This window comes from Delphinus delphis, chromosome 8 (assembly GCF_949987515.2).
Source record: "Delphinus delphis chromosome 8, mDelDel1.2, whole genome shotgun sequence".
Lineage (NCBI taxonomy): Eukaryota > Metazoa > Chordata > Mammalia > Artiodactyla > Delphinidae > Delphinus > Delphinus delphis.
The window spans coordinates 6,756,293-6,779,949 of NC_082690.1; the positions used below are offsets into that span (position 1 = coordinate 6,756,293).

At 45.6% G+C, this 23,657-nt stretch overlaps 1 protein-coding gene across 1 annotated transcript in view; it reads right to left on the reverse strand.

Annotated features, from left to right (window-relative positions):
- BARX2 (BARX homeobox 2) overlaps nucleotides 1-22,279 on the reverse strand; it is a 65,910-nt gene extending 43,631 nt beyond the window's left edge. Inside the window, exon 1 of the mRNA XM_060017674.1 lies at nucleotides 21,764-22,279. Within this exon, the coding sequence (XP_059873657.1) occupies nucleotides 21,764-21,950 (187 nt within the window). The 5' untranslated portion in view covers nucleotides 21,951-22,279. The remainder of the gene's footprint in view (nucleotides 1-21,763) is intronic.
- Nucleotides 22,280-23,657: the final 1,378 nt, after the last annotated feature.

Here is a 23,657-nt window from a genome sequence, read left to right on the forward strand (position 1 = left end):
GCAGGGGACATGGGTTCGATCCCTGGTCCGGGAAGATCCCACATGCCACGGAGCAACTAAGCCCATGCGCCACGACTACTGAGCCTGCGCTCTAGAACCCGGGAGCCACAGCTACTGAGCCCGCATGCCACAACTACTGAAGCCCGCATGCCTAGAGCCCCTGCTCTGCAACAAGAGAAGCCACCGCAATGAGAAGCCCATGCACCACAACGAAGAGTAGCCCCAGCTCGCCGCAACTAGAGAAAGCCTGCGTGCAGCAACAAAGACCCAACGCCAGCCAAAAATAATTAATTTAAATAATAAAAATAATTTTTATTTCCAAATGGGTCTGCACTCTTAAATGATGCTTTCAACATTTTTCGGGCATTTTCCCATATCCACTAGCTTAGGCCAGATTCTTTCATGAGAAGATGCTTAATGCCAGTTATGTTCATTAGGTGACTTAACGTCTTTCAATTTCTTATCACTTTTCATCTCTGAAAGTTTTAAAAGGTTTTGCAGTTATCCTGATCATCAACTTTATGGTTCATGAAGGGGGCAAATCTGTATGTCTCTATCATAGGGAACTTTAAGGAAGAAAGGAACAGGTGGTGTGTGATGACACAGCGTAAATAAAGGTCCATGAGCTGTACTGGAACCCTGCTGGTAATTCCAGCAGCCCTTCTTCTGGGGCTGAAGGTTCAGGAGCCCTGTCTTTGGAAGCGCAGTCATTGTCTGCAACTGTACGTGCACATCCCATGTCCTGTAGCACTCACCGTCCTCACCAAACTCCAGCATATTCTACTATTCCGACTCCTTTTTCATGTTTAAGCCTTTGTGAGGAGGTGCTATGCACTGTTTAACAGCTGCCATTCAACTCCGGTCCCCCACCAAACAGGTTACACTTCAGTCTCACAGATTAACTTGAAATGAACCGTTATCCCTCATGGTAAAGTACAATCAAGAGGAACTGAGAGAATTAAAAACAACAACAACAAAAAAAAACAAAACAGCGGACACTTTAAAATAGGTAAATAAGGCCTTCCACTTAAGGATTCTCACGCTGGAGCAGGCCATTCCAGATAATGAAGTCTATTACCTAGATGTGTCAAGCTGCATATTATAAATAATTAGACCAAAAAAAAAAAAAAGTGGGTATGGAAAGGAGCAGCTACATTTGAAAACCACAGGTGTAGGATCGGGGTGGTCCCCAGAAGGGGAGAAAGGTCAGTGGTGTGGAGGAAGCAAGGGAAGATTGAGTGAGAGAGAAACCTATTAACTACAGTAAAAAAAAAAAGTCCTGTAAAGAAACACCAGGCACAGACAAATCTCAACAGTTCAGTGACTTGTAAAGCTACTCTGCTTTTAGCACCTCCCATATGACACTAATATGCTAGATGCTTGAGCACAGAGGAATAAGGCACGATCTCTGCCCGATGGAAGCTCAGAGCCCCACAGGAGGGGCAGTCGGACACAAGGTCTCAACATACTGTCCCGACTGAGCCCGTACTGCTGGGGCACAGGGAGGGGGCGGCTGGTGTGTGACGGGGCTGGACAGACTGGGAATCCAGACACCACTCCCACTCTGGCCTCTGGCAGATGGGTTCCTGTCTTTGATGCAGAAACATAAGGAAACACGTAGGATTGTTTTTTCTTTTTCTGAGATGTAATTCAGAGGTGAAATCCTTTGTCCATATAAGATTCAGGGGATTCAGATCATTCAGATCATTCAATCTCTACAGCAAACCCAGGAGTATCGGTGTTATTATCCCCACTTCACAATGGAAAAGGAGAGGCCCAGGAAAGGACCACGATTTTCCAGAGTCACCAAGAGAGGAGCAGAGGTGGAAAATCAGTCTCCACGGTGGGACTCCAGGTTCCTATCAGGTTCTTTTTGTGTGTGTGTGTGGTACGCGGGCCTCTCACTGCTGTGGCCTCTCCCGTTGCGGAGCACAGGCTCCGGACGCGCAGGCTCAGCAGCCATGGCTCACGGGCCCAGCCGCTCCATGGTATGTGGATCTTCCCGGACCGGGGCACGAACCCTCGTCCCCTGCATCGGCAGGCAGACTCTCAACCACTGCGCCACCAGAGACGCCCCCTATCAGGTTCTTAAAACAGATTTTAAGCTTTCAGGGATTCTCCCGAAAGGAGAAGAAAGTAAAAACCCGTCCCCTTGGCAAATGCAGGACTCATCAGCTCCTTAGGATTAGAGGAGCACATTTCTTCCGTGCTGAGCCATGGCTATTTCAGGATGGGGCAGCGGGCGAGGGCTGGAGGCGGCACGGGCGGAAGGGATGGGAGGGCTGGGGCGATTCCAGGAGCACAAAAAGCCTCACACCCCGCCCCAAATGCACGGTACTCACTGCCCACGACCGAGGCCTGATATATACACACTACCAAATGTAAAATACATAGCTAGTGGGAAGCAGCCGCATAGCACAGGGAGATCAGCTCGGTGCTTTGTGACCACCTAGAGGGGTGGGATAGGGAGGGTGGGAGGGAGACACAAGAGGGAGGGGATATGGGGATATACGTATGTATATAGCTGATTCACTTTGTTATACAGCAGAAACTAACACACCATTGTAAAGCAATTATACTCCAATAAAGATGTTAAAAAAATAATAAAATAAAAAGATTGCTCCTGCAAAGCTGCTGCTTCCTTAAGAGGGAAAGCCCCAGGACCAGCTGCTGAGCCAGGCCTGGGCCATTACCTGTTGACATGACCCAGGATCCTTCGAGCTCTATGTCTGTCTTCCAACAGCTTCAGCGGCCAGGGTGCAAGACAGTGGGAATATTGTTCACTGCCAGAAACCGGGCTCTGGGAACCAAGTGGAAACCTCTCCAGGGTCAGCAGTGGACACGGTGCAGAAAAGCAATTTGAAAAATCAAACCTCAAATCGTCATGATAGATTGTGTTCATGGTTTTCTTTTTGGAAGGTTACTAAATAATTCAAGATACATTGAAGCAAATATATATATACATGTTTTTATGAAAAGAAGCTGGTGGCTTCTAATTTAGAAATGAAACTACAGATCACATCGCTGTTTTAGAGAAGTTGTATTCAAAAGGCTGACGGGCCTCGCTGTGATCGTGGGTAAGTCATTTAATTACTCTGAGCTTTGGTCTTCTTTCCAGTCCAAAAAAGCAGACTGGACTCTAGTTCCTTACCAGCTTTAAATCTCTGTGCCTTTGCACAACTCTGTAAGTGATTTCAAAAGCTTTTTCAGGCCTATCTTTTTAAGTTGGAAAATGTTAAGAATTTCTTTTCTAGTCTCCAAGTAAACAGGAGTGGGCAAAGACCCTCTGAGCTACATAATGCAATAGTGTTTGTTTGTTGCTCTGGATGACAAAAGCTTATCTAATGTGTAATTTAGAGAAGAAAGTACTTCACGTTCTAATTTACACTAAGTATTTTCAAATTTGCTTATCAAAATATTTACAAAGCCTTTACTGTAAAATTGGGCAGAGTTTTTTGCCAGTGATTTTTACAATAAATCCTTCGATTTGTTTACAAAATAAAATACACAGATCATTGACAATTCTGGAAAATAATTAACCCAAACGGCAATTAAAAATAAACCCACCGGGGACTTCCCTGGCAGTCCAGTGGTTAAGTCTTTGCCTTCCAATGCAGGGGATGCGGGTTCGATCCCTGGTCAGGGAGCCAAGACCCCACATGCCTCGCGGTCAAAAAACCAAAACAAGAAACAGGAGCAATATTGTAACAAATTCAATAAAGACTTTAAAAATGGTCCACGTCAAAAAAAAATCCTAAAATAAATAAATAAACCCATTTAATATGTAGTATGTGCCCCCAAATGAAAATTACATTTATCTGTGCAAGGAATAGACATTATAGTTTTCATTAAGCTCTAAGACTATGCTTTTTCATTGAAAAACTAATTAAATAAGTCCTCCTGGCCACTGGTTTTTAAAAAAGAATTTAACAAGAATGTTCAAGCAGCAATATCTATACTAAGAACTGGAAGCAACCCGAAAGTCCATCAATGGAGTGGGTAAATACATTGTGTAGTATTTATACACTGGAGTCTATATAGCAATGAATATGAATAAATTGCAGCTACACACAGCATAGGGGATTCTTGGAATCTATGTGATTCCAAATCTTGGATGCTACATGAAAAAGCAAGTCACAAAAATACATGCAGTATGATAACATTTATGTCACGTTCAAGAACGAGCAGAGCTAAACAACATGTGATTAAGAGATACAAACATACAGTAAAACGCCAAACAAAAGCAGGCTATGCACAGAGAACTGAGATGTGGGTTCCCTCTAATGGGCAAAGGGCTGAGGACAGTGCCAGGGAAGGGCACAGGCAGACTCAGACTAAATGCCCTTTTTCTTAAACCAAGTGGTGGGTACACAGGTGTTCGCTGTATTGTTATTCTTTGTGTTGTATTGAAGTATAGTTGATTTACAATGTTGTGTTAATTTCTGTTAATTTCTGATTCAGTTATACGTGTGTGTATATATACTTCTCATGTTCTTTTCCATTATGGTTTATCACAGGATATTGAATATAGTTCCCTGTGCCGTACAGCAGGACCTTGTCGTTTATCCATCCTATATATAATAGTTTGCATCTGTTAACCCCAAACTCCCAGTCCATCCCTCCCCCAACCCCTCTGTATTGTTATTCTTTTTATCCTACATATATTTTATAAATATTTTTATCTACCCAACATTTAGTTTTTTTAAATATTAACAATCAGGTGAAATTTATTTAAATCACACGCAGCCTGGAACAATGCCTAAGGCAGTGAAGCATAGTGGATAAAATAGTGAACCTCATCCACCACTAACTCACTTGGCAAATTTAGGCACCAAGACATTCCCTAGGGCTCCAGCTGTGTAAGAACTTTACTGCTCCTTAGGAAAAAACAAAACAAAACAAACATGTCCTCACCACTCTAGGGGCGTATAGCCTAGAAGTAAAGAACTAGGTAAGGAAAGTCAAATGAGTTGTAATACAAGAAAAAGTATTTTTAATATTGCTGAAGATCTACTCTGTACCCAATCCCATGCTTCTGAAAATAAGTAATTCTTCAGGTGTCTAAGCTCCAAATGAGGCAACACCGTTCCCTACGTGTGACAAGGTTTGACTTCTCCTCTGCTTTTCCTCCTGTATCTTTTGCGTAGGGTTTTTGTCTTTCCACGTTAGCATCATGGAGATCAGAGATTCTCCCTTCATGTAGTCAGTCTGTATATGACTTAGAATGTTACTGCCTGTCCTCTTCTTTTCTGTACTCTCCATCCAAGAAGAGGTCTATCTCCCTACTTCTTTCTGCTTTCTTCTCTATTAAATGAGAAGAATAATAGTACCTCATATGATTGGGGTAGGAATTAAATAAGTTAATTCATGTAAGGCATTCAGAGCTGTGCCTGGTACAGAGGAAGTATTATGTAAGTGTCTGCTGTTATGTTCATTTGTTTTTATATTTATTTTATTATTGTTATTATTGTCGTCTTGTGACTTCAACTCTGAAAGAAAGTCAGATGTAGCGTGTCCCACACGTACTTCTCTTTGAGGTAGAATTTTACCTGCAACATCAATCACTTCTTCCTCTGAAGGTACTCTACCTTCCTCTTGTCCTTACCCCTCTCCACTCCATCCCAGTGGGAAGGGCTAAACCTAAAGGATTCTCAGCCTAGTGGCTGGAGAAACCCAACAACAAATAGGAAGTTATCGCCAAGTCAGATTAATTTCAATCTCCCACTTAACTAGCGCTTCATGACTCAGGGGCTGCCATAGAAAATATTGAAGGCTTACCCATTCCCAAGTGCCTAAACAAAAGTGAGAATGGGACAGAGGCACCAAGAGAATCATGCTGGGTCCTTCCCGATAGGCCTGGCAGCCCTGACCCTCACGAGGTGACAGTTCTGACAGGCACATATAGATGTGCATTTCCACCGCAGAAAGCACCCCAGCAATAAGTGCTTTATCCAGTGATGCACACCCTTCCGGATGGGCCTGTGTGATTACACAACGTTCAAGGGCCAGGAAACAAATTAAAGTCAAAGAAGAAGCATATAAAAGTCACCCAAACCTCAAATGGAAAAAGGTCAGTAATTCTGATGCTCCCAATGTCTCATCAGTTGTCATCCTCAGATTTCCTCTGGGAAAACCAGGGAGGGTTAGAAATGCAGAGAAAAGTCCCCCAAATTCAGTGGAATCCCAGCCACCTTCCTGGAAATATTTTTCACCCCTCTCTCTGTGCAGAAAAATCTAGTGTTATTTCTAGAAAGGTTTGGGAATGTTTCCGTAGAGCTAAGAGCCTGATCTCAATTTCAGAGAGTCCTTGTAAAATTCCCCACCAAACTGACTTTCACGCCTCCACACATCACGGATGACAAGAGACCCCGATCTGTGACACAACAAAGGAGGTATCTGGGGGCTGAGAATGACATCACATGTTGTGGATCAGTAACAACCTCATTTCACAGCCGAGGAACCCTGTTTCCAACAGTCTCGTTCAAGGGTCTGTAAACTTCTCCCGAGAAGGGCCAGACAGTAAATATTTCAGGCCCGGTGGGCCACACTCTCTCCGCCAAAATGACTCCATATGTACACAAAGGAGAGTGGCTGTCGCCAGTAAAACTTCGTGGACACCAATATCTGGACTTCATATCATTTTCACATGTCACAGGAGATTGTTCTTCCGATTTCTTCTCTTCTGTGCACAGATGTAAATGCCATCCTTATCTCGTGGCAGCAGGAAGAGAGCTGGCCATCCAGGTTTGGCCTCCCTGGGGTCTAGTCGTCTAGAAAAGTACGAAATGACCCTGACACTTAACAGCTTCCCTCATGTGGAGTCTGTGCTTGTTCACCTCACCTTGATCTCCTCAAGGCATTACACTAATACTCCTTAATCAACCCCTCTTCCCCACACACAGGGGAGGAGGGTCTATTTTATCAATGGCAGAAACTGAGGCACTGAGCCAGCCCAGAATGAGCCCGTGCGGAGCCCTGGGGTGGCTTTCTGACCGCTCTTCTACCTTGAACTCTGCGTCCCCATTGCCTGCTCACTTCAAGTGCACACGCCTCCTGCACTGGGCTGCATGAACACTATTACTGCATCTTAATAGGATAATAGTGATCTTCTGTGACCCGGGATGGTGCAACTCTTTATTGCATCATTAATATATATCATCATAATATATATGATGATGAGACAACTGTGTGGCTAGGCGGGCCCTGGCCCAACCCCAAGCCATCGGCTGGCTGTCAGTTCTGAGTTATGCCTCTGAGAAGAAGCACGTACTCACGGGGCAATTTCCCAAATGAAATGTTCCATCCTCATTTTCAGATTTGGACAACAAATGCTGAACAAGCACGTAAGGATCCCTGTGTCAGGAGGATAATCGTTTCGTTGCCCCCGACTCTCCTCTCCCCATCATTGCTTCTCACTCCTCACCCACTCCTGCCTACTCCCCTCCTACCAGAGTAGAAACACTTGGCTTCTCTGAATTCACAGACTGAACAGAATGGTCTCAACAAGTTGCCAAAGGTCCATATCTCCAGCTCAGTCCTATTTCCACAATGGTTCTGAGGCACTTAGGGGACCACGTCGGCGTTCTCTCCACGAATCAATACCACCCCACGGCACCAGAACGACACATCCACGTGTCTTAGCCCACCTGCTTCCAGCTGGCCCCCACCCACCCCTGAACCTGGATGATTTCACTAGAGGTTGCTTGAAGGAATCATCAGTATAAACGATTGGAAGGGGTTGCTGCCCTGGTCACCGGGGCTTCCTTCAACCCATGGAAGAATTCCATTCACCCTCATCAAAAGGATTTTTCTCGGGCTTCCCTGGTGGCACAGTGGTTGAGAGTTCACCTGCCGATGCAGGGGACACGAGTTCGTGCCGCGGTCCGGGAAGATCCCACATGCCACGGAGCGGCTGGGCCCGTGAGCCACGGCCGCTGAGCCTGTGCGTCCAGAGCCTGTGCTCCGCAACAGGAGAGGCCACAGCAGTGAGAGGCCCGCGTACCGCAAACAAACAAACAAACAAAAAAAACTCATAGCCTCTTCCAAAAGAAAAGACTATCCCTAACTCTACTCTTCAAAGGAAAAAAAAAGTTAAACGTGCTGAGAAATTCTGCCACTTTTCTAAAAACGGTTCTTGAGAGGCACAGCTACATGATGAAACACTTCCTAGGGGTAATTAATCCTGAGCAACTCTTGTAAAAAAAAAAAAAAAAAGAGTAACAAAGCACATTCTGTGATGCTGTCGTGTTTGACCAGTTTTTGCCACTCATGTATGAATTTGCAAAATTCTGAATTCACACTATAAAACAGAAAGATGGGGGGAATGAAACATACCTATTCATGAAGCCTTGAACTTCCACAGCTCACGGACCCCACCCAGGCTGCAAGAGGAGGCCCTAGGAGGCAGCCAGTGTAATGACATAACCCACAAGAATGCCCTAGAGTGAAGTGGTTTTTAAAGGATATCTAATTTTCCTTGAGTTTCATCCACCACGAATAGTAATCTTTCTCTAAAGGGCTGTGCTTCGGCCAACCAAGATGAGGTTATTATTATAAGATAATCATTTGTAATAGAAGCTATCAATTACTGAGTACTTATGTGCCAGAAACTACGCTAAGTGCTTTACACACACTATTTCATTTAACCTACATGACTAACCCTATTAGGTAGTTATTACTATCTTCCATTTATAGATGGGGAAGTTGAGGGTCAGAAAGGCTAAATGACTTGCCTAAGGTCACACAGACAAGAAAACACAAACCAACCCAGGACCATCTGACTCAAAACCTATCCAGTAAGATCACTCCACTAAACTGCTTCATAGATTTGAGTCATGGCTGTAAATTACCTCAAGCTCATCTTTAAGCCGTCATCTACACTACAGTGATTCTCAAACTTGACTTTTCATTATAATCTCTTTTTAAAAATACAGATTCCCCAGAACCCACACCAGCCTGACTGGATAGAATGTGGGCGAAAAAAATTCATTTCTTATTCTTTTGTTTTAAGCCATGCCAAACAAATGGCCAGACTTTTTTTTTTCCCCACTGAACTTAATGAGTATTTCGTGAAAAATATTCCAAGTCTTAAGTCTCAAGGCGATTGGCTGGCATTCAGTTGTTAAGTACTTTCTCTCTGGTTCACAAGAATGAATAAATGAATGAACGCACGCGTGCCTGGGAATTCCACCCTCGACTCCCATAGAAAAGCTTTATCCAGAAGAAGCTTCCAAAGCTCGTGGAAGCACTGTGACCAAAGGAGACTTGGGAATGTTACACAGATACGGACACTGACGTCCAGGAGCAATGGGATGAGTTCAGGGCCGCCCAGCCGGACGGCAGCAGGCCCAAAATCTCCCAACCACCCACTTCCTCCAAAGACAGAACTGCTGCTTAGAATTCGTCTGGAATCATTCAGAAACACAAATAATCACAGGAAATGAAAGACAGACTGGCACATGTCAAATGGTTATAAATATGTGTAAAAGAGTCAACAGGTTCAAAATATACCCCTCGGCAGCCGGCACACTCACTGGACCTTTCTTTACATAAAGCATGGGGCCTCCGTGGAAGAAGACAGACGTGACTTCTAATTGACATACGATTGTGTATATTGAAAGAGACAGACCTGAGTTCCAACCTCAACTCTGCCACTTCCTCATGTGGCCGTGTTGCCATTTACTCAACCTCCCCGAGTGTCGCTTTCCTCCCCCAAAAACCAGTGATAATAGTAACTACTTCCTAGAGGGTCTCCATGCAGTTTAAATTCCTTAGTGAAGAGAAGCACCCGGCGTCTGGCTCACAGTTACCATTTATAATTGTTGTTATTTTTACTTTCCAGTTCCCTGAAAAGTGAAACACGTTCTGTTTACGCAGCTAATTGTTCTAACTGTCAAGGCTCAATGTCCCAGTTTAAAAAAATCAGCCCTCCAATAGGACATAACTTTATGCCACCCTCCAAACCGAGGACTGAAAGCATGCTTCCAAGACACACAGCTGTCTAACGTGCTAAGAGCAATAATGAATTGCATAATATCCAGGGATAACAAAATTAACAACATCTTCCCCAAAAAATCTCCTCTGGGGTGATTTCAATCAAATGTTTCAACCAATTATTTCAGTCAAATGTTCAGTCATGAAAAAGAGAGGATTTGGATTGGAACCTTATTAAAATATATCCCTCTCCCTCAGTGAAACTTGTTCAAAGTTAACCATAAATATCCCCAATTCTCACCTGTACTTTCCCAAGTCGTTCCAAAGGGAAGATCCATGGTGGAGCTGTCAGATTTGCTGCCAGTGATCGACTGTCAGGGCAGCAGGGGCAGCACCTGCATGTTATCTCCCTCAGACGCACACAGCCCTTTGGAAGATCTCTCCTAATAACATTCACTCCTTTCATAACCCCGAGCCTGGAGAGTCCATTTTACGAGGAATAAGGTTTCACTGGAGAGACGCAGGAAGGGGACAGAGTAAGGCACAAATGACGTTTCAATCTGTTCCTTTCACTGCAGCCGTCCTGTGCATCCATCCAGGTAAGACAACATGCAGAAGGCCTCGTTCCTGCAGCCCTGAAAGCCTGTCCACTGACAGCAAATCTGATAGATCCACCGGCCTTTCGGTCAGGTCCAATTTGGCCACCCTCCTCTAGATGCAGTCATTAGATCCTGCTGACCACGGCTGCACTGCCAAGCACCAAAGACAGCACAGCGACCCTGGCTGTTGATAGCTGGCATGGGACGTGGGCTCCGAGGGCTTTGATCTATTTGCTTCTCTGTTTACATATGGATTTAGGACAGAGAGGGGTGGTCTCAGAAGGAGAAATGCTTTGGCAAACTCTTGACTGTACAAACTGTTTCATTCACACCAAGGACTATTTTCCCTCTGAAGGGACACAGAAAGAGCTCCCAAAGGATCAGGTTTTTGTCACAATATCTTAAAGCAATATTTCTACATTGGAACTATTTTGCAGAGAAAAGAAGAATGCCTTGGCTGTTAAGATAGGCTGAACAAAACACCTGTCACCAGAGTTGTCGCTGGGGAGTAATGTGGTCCAGGTTACCCCCTCCAAACCACAGGACCACCATTCATCATCCCTAACAGACAGCTCTCTGTGTGGTTACCATGGTAACAGTTCTCATCCCTTCCTAACCATCCCTGATACCACACACCAAAGTTTTAAAATCAAATCATGTTTACAGAATATAAAGAAAACTCAGCCAGCTTATATGCCAATACCAACATGATTCTTCCCTGCCAAGAAGCTACATTTTAATATATTTTTGATTCTTTGGTGTTCACAGATGTCCCTAGACAATTTTTTAAGTTAAATTGTCAATAGCAGCGACCATTGGTCAAAAGCCAAGGGTGGGGCTTCCCTGGTGGCGCAGTGGTTGAGAGTCCGCCTGCCGATGCAGGGGACACGGGTTCGTGCCCCAGTCCGGGAAGATCCCACATGCCGCGGAGCGGCTGGGTCCGTGAGCCATGGCGGCTGAGCCTGCGCGTCCGGAGCCTGTGCTCCGCAACGGGAGAGGCCACAACAGTGAGAGGCCCGCCTACCGCAAAAAAAAAAAAAAAAAAGCCAAGGGTGGTATATCATTTGAGCAGTTACATATCAAAGCAAGATGCAATCAAAGGCAATCTACTGGGATTTGCAACATCATTAAGAAGAAGGGGAAAGAACCTACTGACTCTTCCTTGCATGCTCAGTAATGGATATTTGCAGAAAACAAACACACACTTCATCAGCACTTCCTTCCAGCCCTAGTGCCCAGCTCAGAGCCCATTTATTCACATGCCGAAGCATTACCTGGGGGAAAGCGGTTATCTTGGTGAAAAATGACATCCCCACCCAGCCAGGGGAGGTAAGTGAGATCCAAAAGCCAATTTCAGAAGCCGCACTGGTTGTTTCAGGGTGAGTTGTACACATGTATCTAATTATAAAGTTCTTTCCCCACTGTGAGACTGTATACAAGAAGCTTGTACTTAACAGCTTCTCTCACGATAGAAAGCTATTAAGAAAACCATCAAAAGTCCCCCAAGGGGTTTCCCTGGTGGCGCAGTGGTTGGGAGTCCACCTGCCGACGCAGGGGACACGGGTTCGTGCCCCGGTCCGGGAGGATCCCACGTGCCACGGAGCGGCTGGGCCCGTGAGCCATGGCCACTGAGCCTGCGCGTCCGGAGCCTGTGCTCCGCAACGGGAGAGGCCACAACCGTGAGAGGCCCGCGTACCACAAAAAAAAAAAAAAGTCCCCCAAGATCAAGAGTTTTATGGATATGTGGGGTCTCCCATACTATCATTTTTCAATGTTTATATTATAGAAAATTTCAAACATACAGAAAAGTACAAAGAATAATGTAAGGAACATCTTGTGCCCATGACCAAGCTTTGCCCAATCTTAATGCTTGGCTGGACTTACATTAGGCCTTTTCTTTCCCTTAATAAATTACTACACAGGAAAGTAAAAATCTGTATATAGCCCTCCCAATCCCATGCCCTTGCCTCCCTAAACAATATACAGTATTGGCCTGCATGTTTTCCAGCGTTATATAAATGGTATCAGACTGTAAGTATCAATCTACAACTTGTGTTTTTTTTCCTCAGCCTTGTATTTCTAAATCTTATCTGTATTAATACAAGTAGATCTGGGTCATTCATCTTCATCCCTGCGTAGAATTTCACTGCTTGTATATAATACACAGAATTCTGTCCTTTTTCCTCTGAAGGGCAGTTAGACTGAGATTTTTCACTATCATAAACAACATAGAAATGAGCATTCCTCTACCAGTGTCCTATGGCACACATGCAGTGATTTCTCAGGGCATAAACAGAGGTGGAACTGCTGGGTTGAGGGCATGTGTGTATCTGCTTCGAGGTGTTGCCACGCTGCTTCCAAAGCAATTGTGCCAAATAACCCTCCCACCATCGGGGAGTGAGAACATCTATTGTTCCACCACCTTGTCATAGAGCGATACCATCAGAGTCTTTCATGTTTACCTGTCTGACTGGTATGAAATGGTACCTCGTTTTCATTTGTGTTTTCCTGATTACCAGGGCCATCCTTTCATGCTCACTGGACACCTAGATCTTCACTTCTAGGAGTTGCCAATTTTTCTACGTGCCTTTTTTCTTATTGCTTTGGAAGAGATCTTTATACCTTCAGTGACTTTATAAAGTTACTTAACTTCTCAGCTTCCATTAGTAAAGCAGAGATACTATCTCTTAGGAATGATTGGAAGCTGAATGAAAATCACTGGGTCCAGTGCCTGTAACATGCTAAGCCTCAAAACAAGTCACTATTTCTATTACAGTAAGTGCCCTACATACGAATGAGTTCCATTCCGAGAGCACGTTTGTACCCAATTTGTCCATAAGTCCAACAAAGTTAGCCTAAGTACCCAACTAACACAATTGGCTACAGAGTACTGTACATAATAGGTTTATAATGCTTTTCACACAAAGAATACATTAAAAAAAACACAAAAAAATAAAGAAAACAGTTTTAACCTCACAGGACAGTACCTTGAAAAGCACAGGAGCACCAGCTACATCACCACTGCTTTTACGCTTGCTTCCGGACATCCTAGGCTTGAAATAAAGATACTGCACTACTGTACTCTATACAGTACCGTAACGTACACAAAAGCACAACCACTTGGAGAGGATGTGCGCACGTGACAATGTACACCAGACACGTGAACTAACTTATCTAATCGGACATGCGAACGCACGTTCGCATCTTTGAAAGTTCGCAACTTGAAGGTTCGTATGCAGGGGACTCACTGTGTCGTTATGAAGATGAATAATGAGGTTCAGGGTTGAGAGTATACGTTTCTAGCCTTTCTCCCCAATTTGTAGCCCCCTTTAGGATAAACACTGCAGAACTCGGGAAGACGACCCTGAGTACCTCTGGCTCCGATCTCCCCAGGACACAAAGACATAATATTAGGACTCTGTTGTTTATAAGTTACCACGAGGAAAGTGTGCAACGTTGACTCTCTCAGATAGTGCTTAAAAGAAACATCAGAGCTACACATCCTCCAATCTACAAGTGGCTGTGATCTTGTCTGTGAGACCATGATCCTGAATTTCAGCAATGGTTAAGTACCTGCATGAAAAGACCTCTGGGAAGAGGGAAGTGGGTGGTGGAGAATGGCAGGTAAATCAGTATTAGGGACCTGTCCGGTATTGCCGGGGTGGAAACACAGCCATGACTACATGCGATACCACCAGGCCCAAGACCTCGCCATGTCCCCACACGTCATAAGTGATCCTCGCATAAGAAAAGTGAAAGGCCAATCACCCTATCGCTTATCAACACAGAAGTGTGTTTTTCAATAATGACCAAAAGGACATTGACATCACTGTGGTGGCAGGCACACTGTGAAAATACTTCTCCAATATTTATCCAATATCCAGAAGCACGTGTTCCTAAGGACATGGTGGTGAGCTAGAGAGACGCAAAAAAAAGGAATCACATAAGCTTCTCTGCCTGGACCCTTAAGATATTTAGTTTTGTGCTGAGATCCTCCAGATCGGCTTCTACTCAGTTGCATCCTGGCCTCTCCTTGGAGAAAGGCCATGTTCATTTTTATGAACTCTGCCAGTGGAGTCAGGGATACAGCTGACCTCCAGGCCGATCAAGCAGTCCTGACACCAGCTTCAACCGGTGACTAGTGGCGTCCCTTTTTACACGTACTTGCAGCTCATCTAACATTCAGAATGCTCTTCCTCCATATTCAATTTCCACCGGCACTAAAGGAACCAGAGACTTTCCTTAGTGACCCTCTGCCTGTCTTTTGCATAGTAATCATAGGTAAGAGTCAACTCCAGACCAAATATAATTAAGCCATCTTCTGACATCTATCTGGGTGTACTGCTTTCTTCCTTAAATGTGTGCCAAGTTTCCACTTCCAAGAAGTTAAACTGCCATGTAGCGATGCCGTGGTGATAAGTAATTAGACACTGTAATGGAAAATTAGCTGTGTTTTTATTTAGAGCATTCATTTTAACAAGACATTTCTTTTTCCAACTGTTATTAAGCTGCAATAAAAATAAATTAAATCCTAAGGATCTGCAAAGGTTTTCTGGTTAAATAAAAACAAAAACAAAAAAGAAGAAGAAGAAGAAAAACCGCCTCTTCTCCTAGAGTCAGAGTATTTCTTATTTTGTTAACATCACTAAGTTGGTACACGGTCCTGGTCTGAACCCCATTCCCGGTAAATTCTAAGGCCAATTCTAACCCTGTCACCCGTGCTGTGGACAGAGGAACAACCCTTCCACCGTCACGGCAGCTGACCCGGAGGCAGTCATGCCAGGCGGGACGGAGGGCCTTCGCCACATGTGGGAAGTCTTCACCCAAATGTTCTCTCTCCTCTCTCTTTTTTCCTCCCTGTTTTGCTGCTCCCAAGAGACTTGCAGCCAAGTGATTCGCAACAGTCTGGCAAGCACCTGTGGGCTTTGGCAAGTCCTGGGTTAGAAGGCGGCTAATCCAGCTCAGTGGGGTCCGTCTCTGATGCCCCAGTACAAACACCACCTCCTCGAGACAGGAATGGAAAACAGCATTCCCCAAGAGAGAATGCAAAGTGAGGCCTCCACCTGTCCACCTCATCCAAAGCCTTGCAGCCCTCTAACCATGTTCCAGCTAAGGGTTCAGCAGCAGGTGTAGCCAAGGGACGCGAACTGACTTCACTGGGGGCGGAAGAGTGGCCGGCGTGGTCCGCAGGCTCTGCAACCCCCATAGAAGTTCCCAGGCTTTGTACTAAGGCGGGAGCCTCAGATCGTGCCCCACCTAACTTCCGTCTCTGTTCCTCTTCCTCCCGACCTCAAAACAAAGTGCAAACAGCACCTAAAAATGCTTCTGGGTTAACCCTGATTCAGTCACGCTAAATGCTGGGCAGGGCACTCCCCACCCCCCCACCCCCACCCCCACCCCCGCCCAGGCTCTTCCCTGAAGGCGCCCCAGCAGGTGTCTAAGTCAAATCAACGTGGGCATTTTACTCTCCAAGCAGGGACAGAAGAATTTCAGAAGCCACCTTCGTGTTGCCCCCAGGGTCATTCGGACGCTGAACTACATACCAGGCGGAATCAAGTGGCTTCAAGAACTTCAAAGAAACCCACGCTTTTTCTTTTTCCCTATTCCTTCCCTTTTTTTGTTTTCATCTCTCTTTACAATCTAAACAACAATTTACCGTCCTTACTGCTTTTCAAATAGATTCCTGGGATGGAAAAACCTAACAATCTTCTCATTTAGATTCCTGAGGTACGTTAAAACCAGCAGCTATATACCAGCCACGCTGGGATCACAAATTTTATTTTCAAGCCAGAGGTAACAACCAACCCTGCAGGAAACTGGTTTCATAAAAGATCTACTGCATATACAATTTCAGTTGAGTTGTATTTAAGGAGGTTAATATGACAATTTTGGTGTTGATAATACCCTTTAAGTGGAGTTCAAAGAGAAAATTCCAGACGGTAAGCAAACGGATTAAATTATCATAATGTTTCACAATTCCAAAGTGCCCACATAGACTCTAGAGGACCACAAAAAAGAGCTTGGCAGTGGCTCTACAGGTGTTTCAGAGAAAGATTTAAAATATCCCAACTGTTAGCCAAGACTTAGAATAAACTTAAAAATAATGGCAGTGGACTTCCCTGGTGGCTCAGTGGTTAAAAATCCGCCTGCCAATGCAGGGGACACAAGTTTAAGCCCTGGTCCGGGAAGATCCCACATGCCGCGGAGCAACTAAGCCCCGTGCGCCACAACTACTGAGCCTCCGCTCTAGAGCCTGCGAGCCACAACTACTGAGCCCATGTGCCACAACTACTGAAGCCTGCATGCCTAGAGCCTGTGCTCTGCAACAAGAGAAGCCACTGCAATGAGAAGCCCGCGCACCGCAACGAAAAGTAGCCTCTGCTCACCACAACTAGAGAAAGCCCGCGCAGCAATGAAGACCCAACGCAGCCAAAAATAAAAAATAATTTAAATTAAATAAATTAAAAAAAGTAATAATGGCAGTGCCGTCAACAAGCAAGTGTAAATATTTGTTGAATTAAATTATTGAATTAAATGATACTGAAGATTATAGACCTTTGGAAAGGCATTTTAACTTGCTAAATTTCTAATCATTTTCCCATTCGCTGTTAGAAAAATGAGAACCAGCGAATAAATTGCTAATAAACTATTCACTCATTAAAACTGACCCCTAAGGAATCCCTCAGTGTCTCTATTTAACAAAGGTGTCATAAAATTTAAGGAGTAAGGAGACAACAGCTGAGGATCCCGAAAGAGCTCAGCTCCAAATATATCCTGACCTTGGATGAGTCCTCTATCCTGGGCTTCCCTCAATTTACTTACCCTTAGAATGGGAACAGGAGAGGCAGTGATGAGTGATTTGCTAATGAAAGCGTATTTGCCTCTGGTAGAAATACAAATGCTTGTTAATAAAGATCATTTTCCACACCCCCAGTTTGCATTTCTCTATCAACGTTCCAGTGCCCAGGATCCAGGTTCCCAAGATACTCCAGGTTTTGGTCTCCAACTAAAAGACTGAGCTAGGATTGGGGGAATCACTGGAGCCAACTCATGAAGTGGCAGCAGACTCCCTGACCCCCATCGCACAGGTCCACACCTCATTTCATTTTTCACCAGGATGACACCCAATCTTTGTGATAAAAATGAGCCCAAGGACACCACCCCAAAGAACTTTTTTCTCTTGGACCCACCAAAGACTAAAATGTTCTCAAAGCCCGCTCCTAAGATAAACACCCTTCCCCACATGCCCCTTTTAAATGGCTGGTCAACTGTCCCTCGGGTGTGACCGCACAGCTTTATCCCGGGTGTGTAATGGAGCTGGAAGAATCTTCCTGATTTCTCAGTACCCTAATATGAAAGACGGCGGTGTACAGTGCGGGCTGAAACTATGTCTAAGCCCTGATGTGACCCTAGCACTTCGCAAAAAAAAAAAAAAGTATGTTCTGCTTAGGAAGGCTGGTCTGTGGTCACTGTGATTCCTCCCAGTCAGCTCTGTAAGACTGGCCGCTGGAGGTCACGGGGAGAGCCTACAGAACCCTTCTGCCAGAGGAGACAAAAAGAATTAAACTATAGGTTTTAGTGAAATCACTAAAAGTCATGCAGGGGCCATGGGTTGTAAAATGTACAAATACCTGTATTCACCTCCCCCCAAATGTGCGTGTACAAGTCCTAGGGTAATTCTAGGTTATAAGTATCGGTAATTATAATAAGTTGTAAGTAATTATGCACAGTACTTAGGTTTCTCAGTATCATCTTATGAAAACTCTTAGGGTAAATTGTTACATCCTTGTTTTTGTGAAGCAAGTTACTCATTTTTTCCAAACACCCCTCAAATTTAGAAAGTCTGCCTATTTCTAAAGATCAAACTGAAAGAGAGATCCCTCAAAGGGAACCGTGCCGCTACCTCTGCAATCTATTCCGTCCTGAGAAGCCAGTTCAAGGGACTCTTCCACCAAGAAACATTAATCACAACCAGAAAAATAAAACAATGCACCTGAGAGTTAAACAATATTTATGATATCATAAACTGCAAGTCATTTTTGGCCTTCAATCACCGTCAACGTTCTAATGTTTATGAGAGATCATCACCGGCTTCTAAGGGGCAATACAGTTCCATTATGAGTGAGGATTACTGTTACCAGATTTTAACGTAAGAACAACATGTCATAACTAAATTCATTCTAAACACGTTCCATACCTCCTCAACAGTCTGAATAACAAACTTTTTTTTCAAATGGAGGATCTCTTGGGGCTTGGTTTTTAAATTTTATTTTAAATTTAATGACAAATGTTCCTTTAGTTTGGCTTTAAGAGGAGGATTCCTTTACTCAATATCTATTATGTGATGCAGGAGATCTGTTAGGAAACTTAAATCAATCTGGAGATTGCTCCCTAAAACTAAAATTACTCTATTTTAATAAGGAAGGGCCTGTTCAAATAAACAATTGTTTTTGAAGATGAGAAGTCCGTCAAGGTTAGGGTGTCTAATACTAAATGACTGTCAAGTGATTACCTACCAGATGAGAAATGTTTCCATTTCTCAGTTTACTTGAATATACATGCTCTCCTGCCCGAGATCAGCATCATAAACTGACATTAGGATTTTGCTAAATCTGAACGACATGGTTTGCCTAATTATGTAGCGGCTTTTTAAACGCTGTAGCTTTTTTTCCACCACAATTTCATGTATTTAGTGTGCACGGTGGTCACTTTATTATCTTAGTTTTCATTATTTAAGCTGACAAAGGTCACTTCTGTTCGTTATATAAATCTTAAAACAGCAAACCAAAGGATGAGATAGTTCAGTAACTTTAATTCCAATTTATGCCTTTCGCTTGATTTGAACATTTTATGCATTGGTTCCACCAAAAGTGCTAAATATTTATCTCTACCCAGAAAAAAAAATATATATATATATAGTTTCATTATGAATGCCAGCAACTTATTGCTGTTTTTTAATTAATAAAAAAAAGATTAAGTTCATCCAATTTAAGATTTGTGATCCTGAACATAACTGTTAAAAGCAACAAAAATGCTTTGAAAGCATGGTATTTGCAAAACCTTTGAGAAGTCGCTAATGGTATTCCCATGATCTAATACACGTAAGGCTTTAACTGTAATCGTAAACCCACTGAAAGCTTATGATCTGAAAGGATGGACTATTGTAGCCAGTTTTTGTGGGTTTAATTCCACTGGCAAATCCCAGTTTCTATATTTTAAATCTCAACTAGAGCAAAATCACAACACATTTTCAAAAGAACAACCTAAAGAAATCAAGCATGGGAACAATAAGGCAAGAACGCCAGTGCCAACAACCACCCTCTCCCACAAACCATCAAAGAACTCCAAAAGCACGAGGCTGAGCACAACTTTTAGTTCGTGAAATATGTGCGATTCACTTTTAACACTCACAAAAGTACATATGAATCGCTGTATTTTCCTCCGATGTATGTCCCACACAAGGTTCAATAAAACACAAAACTTACTCAGCCTCGACTGATGACTGGGTCATTGTTTTTGGAGGCTGTTTATTACTCTTCCTCTGGCATGATTTCTATGATCCAGTTCTGTGACTGCTACATAGGCCAGGAAAAGCTGCCTTCAAGTCAATGCATGGCGCGAAGTCGCTAAAAAGTTTGCCCGCATCAGGCTATGCCTAGGTGCTTAGGAGAAGCTGTTCTGCTTTGTCCTAGGGACCTCCAGGTACGCAGTGTCTTTTCAGGGTGCGAGAGATTTACGATTAAAACGGATCCTCTCTTTTTCCTTTAAGGGATTTGAGTTCTCATGGCAAATGATTATTTATGCTCAAAACAAGAATCAGCCTAGTTCCCCGCTCCAAGATCTACGCAGACAACTCATCCCAGGTGTAACGCATGGCAGACATACAAATGTAAAAACATCAATCACATCTATCTTGTTTTTCAAATTTCTTCTTCGTATCTTGTTTCGTATATTTCTTGGCTTTTAAAATGCAGTATTACAAGTCTTGTTCTGGGCTACCAGGCCTAATTCCACCTTACAGACAAAATGTATTTTACAAAGGAGTAATTGAGTATAATACTCATTTTATTACCAAATACATGTAGGAACAAGTTGGTTGTAAAAGAACTTTACTGTATGTACTTACACACGTATTTACTGATTGTCCTAGAGAGCCTATCAATGGAATCAACAGAAAATGCAGTATTCCAAGCACAGTGTACTAGCAGCCTCTTGGCCTGAACGTTCCAAAAATATCTTTCAAAGCCACTGCTATCTTTTCAGTTTACTTTTTCAAAGTAAGTACAATTAAATTCATTTATTTCATGCTACCCATGCAACAAATATACCCTCAAAGGGTCTTTCGGTTTGGAAATACTAAATTTTTACCTTCAGTTGAAAGCAGGGTCAATAACTTTTTTGATAAAAATTGCTTCAATTTTTTTTTTTTCGCTATACCCACGTCTGGAGAGCCTAAATCCTTATAATGCCAGGGCACTATGAAACTTGGAGCTTCTTTTAATGCAAGTTTTTTAGAAATAACTTTGGATTTATTTTCTACATAAACCTATGGCTTTTCAAGTATATTTATTAAGTGTTCTTTATTTTTACTACGGGTCTCGTTCTTGTGGAGAAAGCAAACCAGATTTGAGGAGTGTTTTTATCGTGATCATTGTTTTTTAGTCACTTAAAACTCACAGGGTTGACCTCCTCAGCTGGCTCCACAACACGACACATTCCAGAACTACTTCCCCAGAGGGAGATCCTTTTAAGTAAAGTTCAGCGGATTTTGCGGGGAACCTCGGGATACTGACTTACTTGTAAAATTCCCAGTGGAGACAGGAGGAAGTTGGACGAGTTAACTCAAGGTGAGAAGCAACGCCACTTCCTGAGACAATGATTTAAGTGCTCAACCTGGTCAAGGGTTTGAACTTTCTTCCTGAAAACCACAGCAGCGCTGGGAAGGAGGAAGGCTCTCCTGCCAGCAGATCCCAGGCGCTGCGGGGCGCCGGCTCTCGGGGGCGCGCTGCCTTGACTGCCTTTGTAACCTTGCCATTGACACCTTGCCGGGCCCCTTCCAGGTTGCAGAGGCCTCTGCAATGCTCGCCTCGGACAAGTCTAGTCCTCTTGCAGGGGCCCACAATTCCCGGGCCCCTTCCTCTCGCCCTTGGGTGGGAGGACAGAGGTGGTCAAGCGCCCGACCCCGGCACGAAAGCGGCCACACCCCACTGCGCTCCCGCGGGCCGTCTTACCGGTACAGGAATGCAGGGGCTTGGGTCGCACGACCAGCGACGGGCACATGGAGTAGAGGGAAAGTTTCTCAAAGTAGTCGCAGGTCTCCTTGGAGAGGATCTCGTCGATCATGAAAGTCTTGTAGCGCCTCCTGGCTGCTTTGAGCTGGCCGGGCGAGCTCAGCCTCAGCTCTGCGTGGCAGTGCATGGTGAGCCCGGGCGAGCGCCCGCCGCCCGAGGCCGCGGGGCTGGCGCGCCGGCGGGGGCCTCCGGCCGGCTCCTCGGCGACCGGGAGGCGGCGGGGCTCAGGAGGTGCGGAGGGGAGCCGGCACCGGGCGCGCGGGCTGCGCGTCTAGACCCACCCGCGGATCAGCATCTTCGCCGAGCCTTTTGGGGACAGTGCAGCTGTCAATCAGCGCGCGCTTCCCGCAGGGCCTGGTGCTGAGCCGCGCGGAGGGCCGGCCGCTCGGCGCCCACCCCGCCCAGCCCGCCTGTGTCTCCCGGGGCGGACCTGCGCGCCTCGTGCCCGCCGCTCTTGATAGCCTTCTCCAGCCTCTCAGCGTCTCACGCTTGTCTGCGTGCCTATTTTAAGACACTCGCTCCGGCTCTCCTCCCCGCCCCCATCCTGGGACGAGCTCCAGGTGTGTGTGTGCAGTGTGCGCGCCCGTGTGTGCGCGCGGTGCGGGGAGCGCGCGCCGCCCCCGCCAACGGGCTAGGCCTCCGGGGGCCGCTGCCCACGCGGAGCCCCGCGCGCCACCCTCGCGCCGGGCCTGCCGCGCTCCGAGCCGTGCTCCCATCGCCGGCAGCCGGCGGGCGGGCACGTCCTGGTCTGTTAGTAGAAAGAAGTCGAGACTTCGCCGAGGCTCCCGAGACTGCGGGCCCCAGAACCGGCGTCCCCGAGGAGCTGAGTGCCTTCCTGCCTCCCCACGTGGACTTCCGCGCGCCGTTTCCCAAGGACGGCGCCCGCCCCTAGCGTCCCCTACGCTCGCAGCCGGCTCCCAGCCCGCGCGTTCTGGCACCCGGAGCCTACGCCGCGATCGCGAACTTGACCGTTCCACGGAGATACCAAACCATCAATGACCTTTGCCCTGTCCGTTATCCCCATAGTAAACTGTTAAAAAAAAAAAAAGTAATCAAAAGCACGTGTTCCCTTTTTATTTTTGAGCTCTGTTTATAAACCTTTTTTCGTCCCCAGAAGGGCCAGCGCAGCGGGACTGCCGGGTGCGGCGAGTCAGCCCGGTCGTGGCTCCTGGTGCCCGATACTCTGGCACCACGGCTTTCGTCCCCCGGGTCCCTGGCGACGCGTAGGGTTGGGGGAGCCGCGAAGACACGCGTTCATTAGGTGGTTTGTCTTCTGCCTCTTGGGCGCCTAACTTCCGAGTCTGTCCCAATCAGTATCTGAACGAACTTTTGTTTTCAGTTGGAATTGTTGGGCGAGGGGCGAGGGGACCCCACCCAGCCTCGGCACCCGGACCTTCCCGCTGCCCGCGTCCTGCCCCCTCGCCCGCTCTCGGCAGAAACTGCCGGTGCTGCCGGTTTCGCGCAATTATGCCTGGGAGTTAGTTTGCACGGGGCCGGAAGGGAAACGCACGGTAAGGAGACTGAGAATTACAGACGCGGATGGTCTTCTCCGAGACCGAGTTTGGGTATGGTGACATCTCGCGGCCCCAGGTAACGGCGGGCTCGCTGCAGAGCTGCTCGCCCTGCAGCCCGAGTCTCCGCGGAAGCAAGTGGACGCGCGCGCCAGGGCCAGTGGTTCAATTCAGAGGGAAGGGGAAAGCCTGGAGAACTAATAGGCACTGAGAGAAAATAGTAATAAACCGAATCAGAGCCTTGCATTAGACGTGGCCCGCAACGCGCCTTTGAGGAACTTCATTCCCGAGGTGTTTGCGTGCGCCCTGGCTCCCCTCCCCTC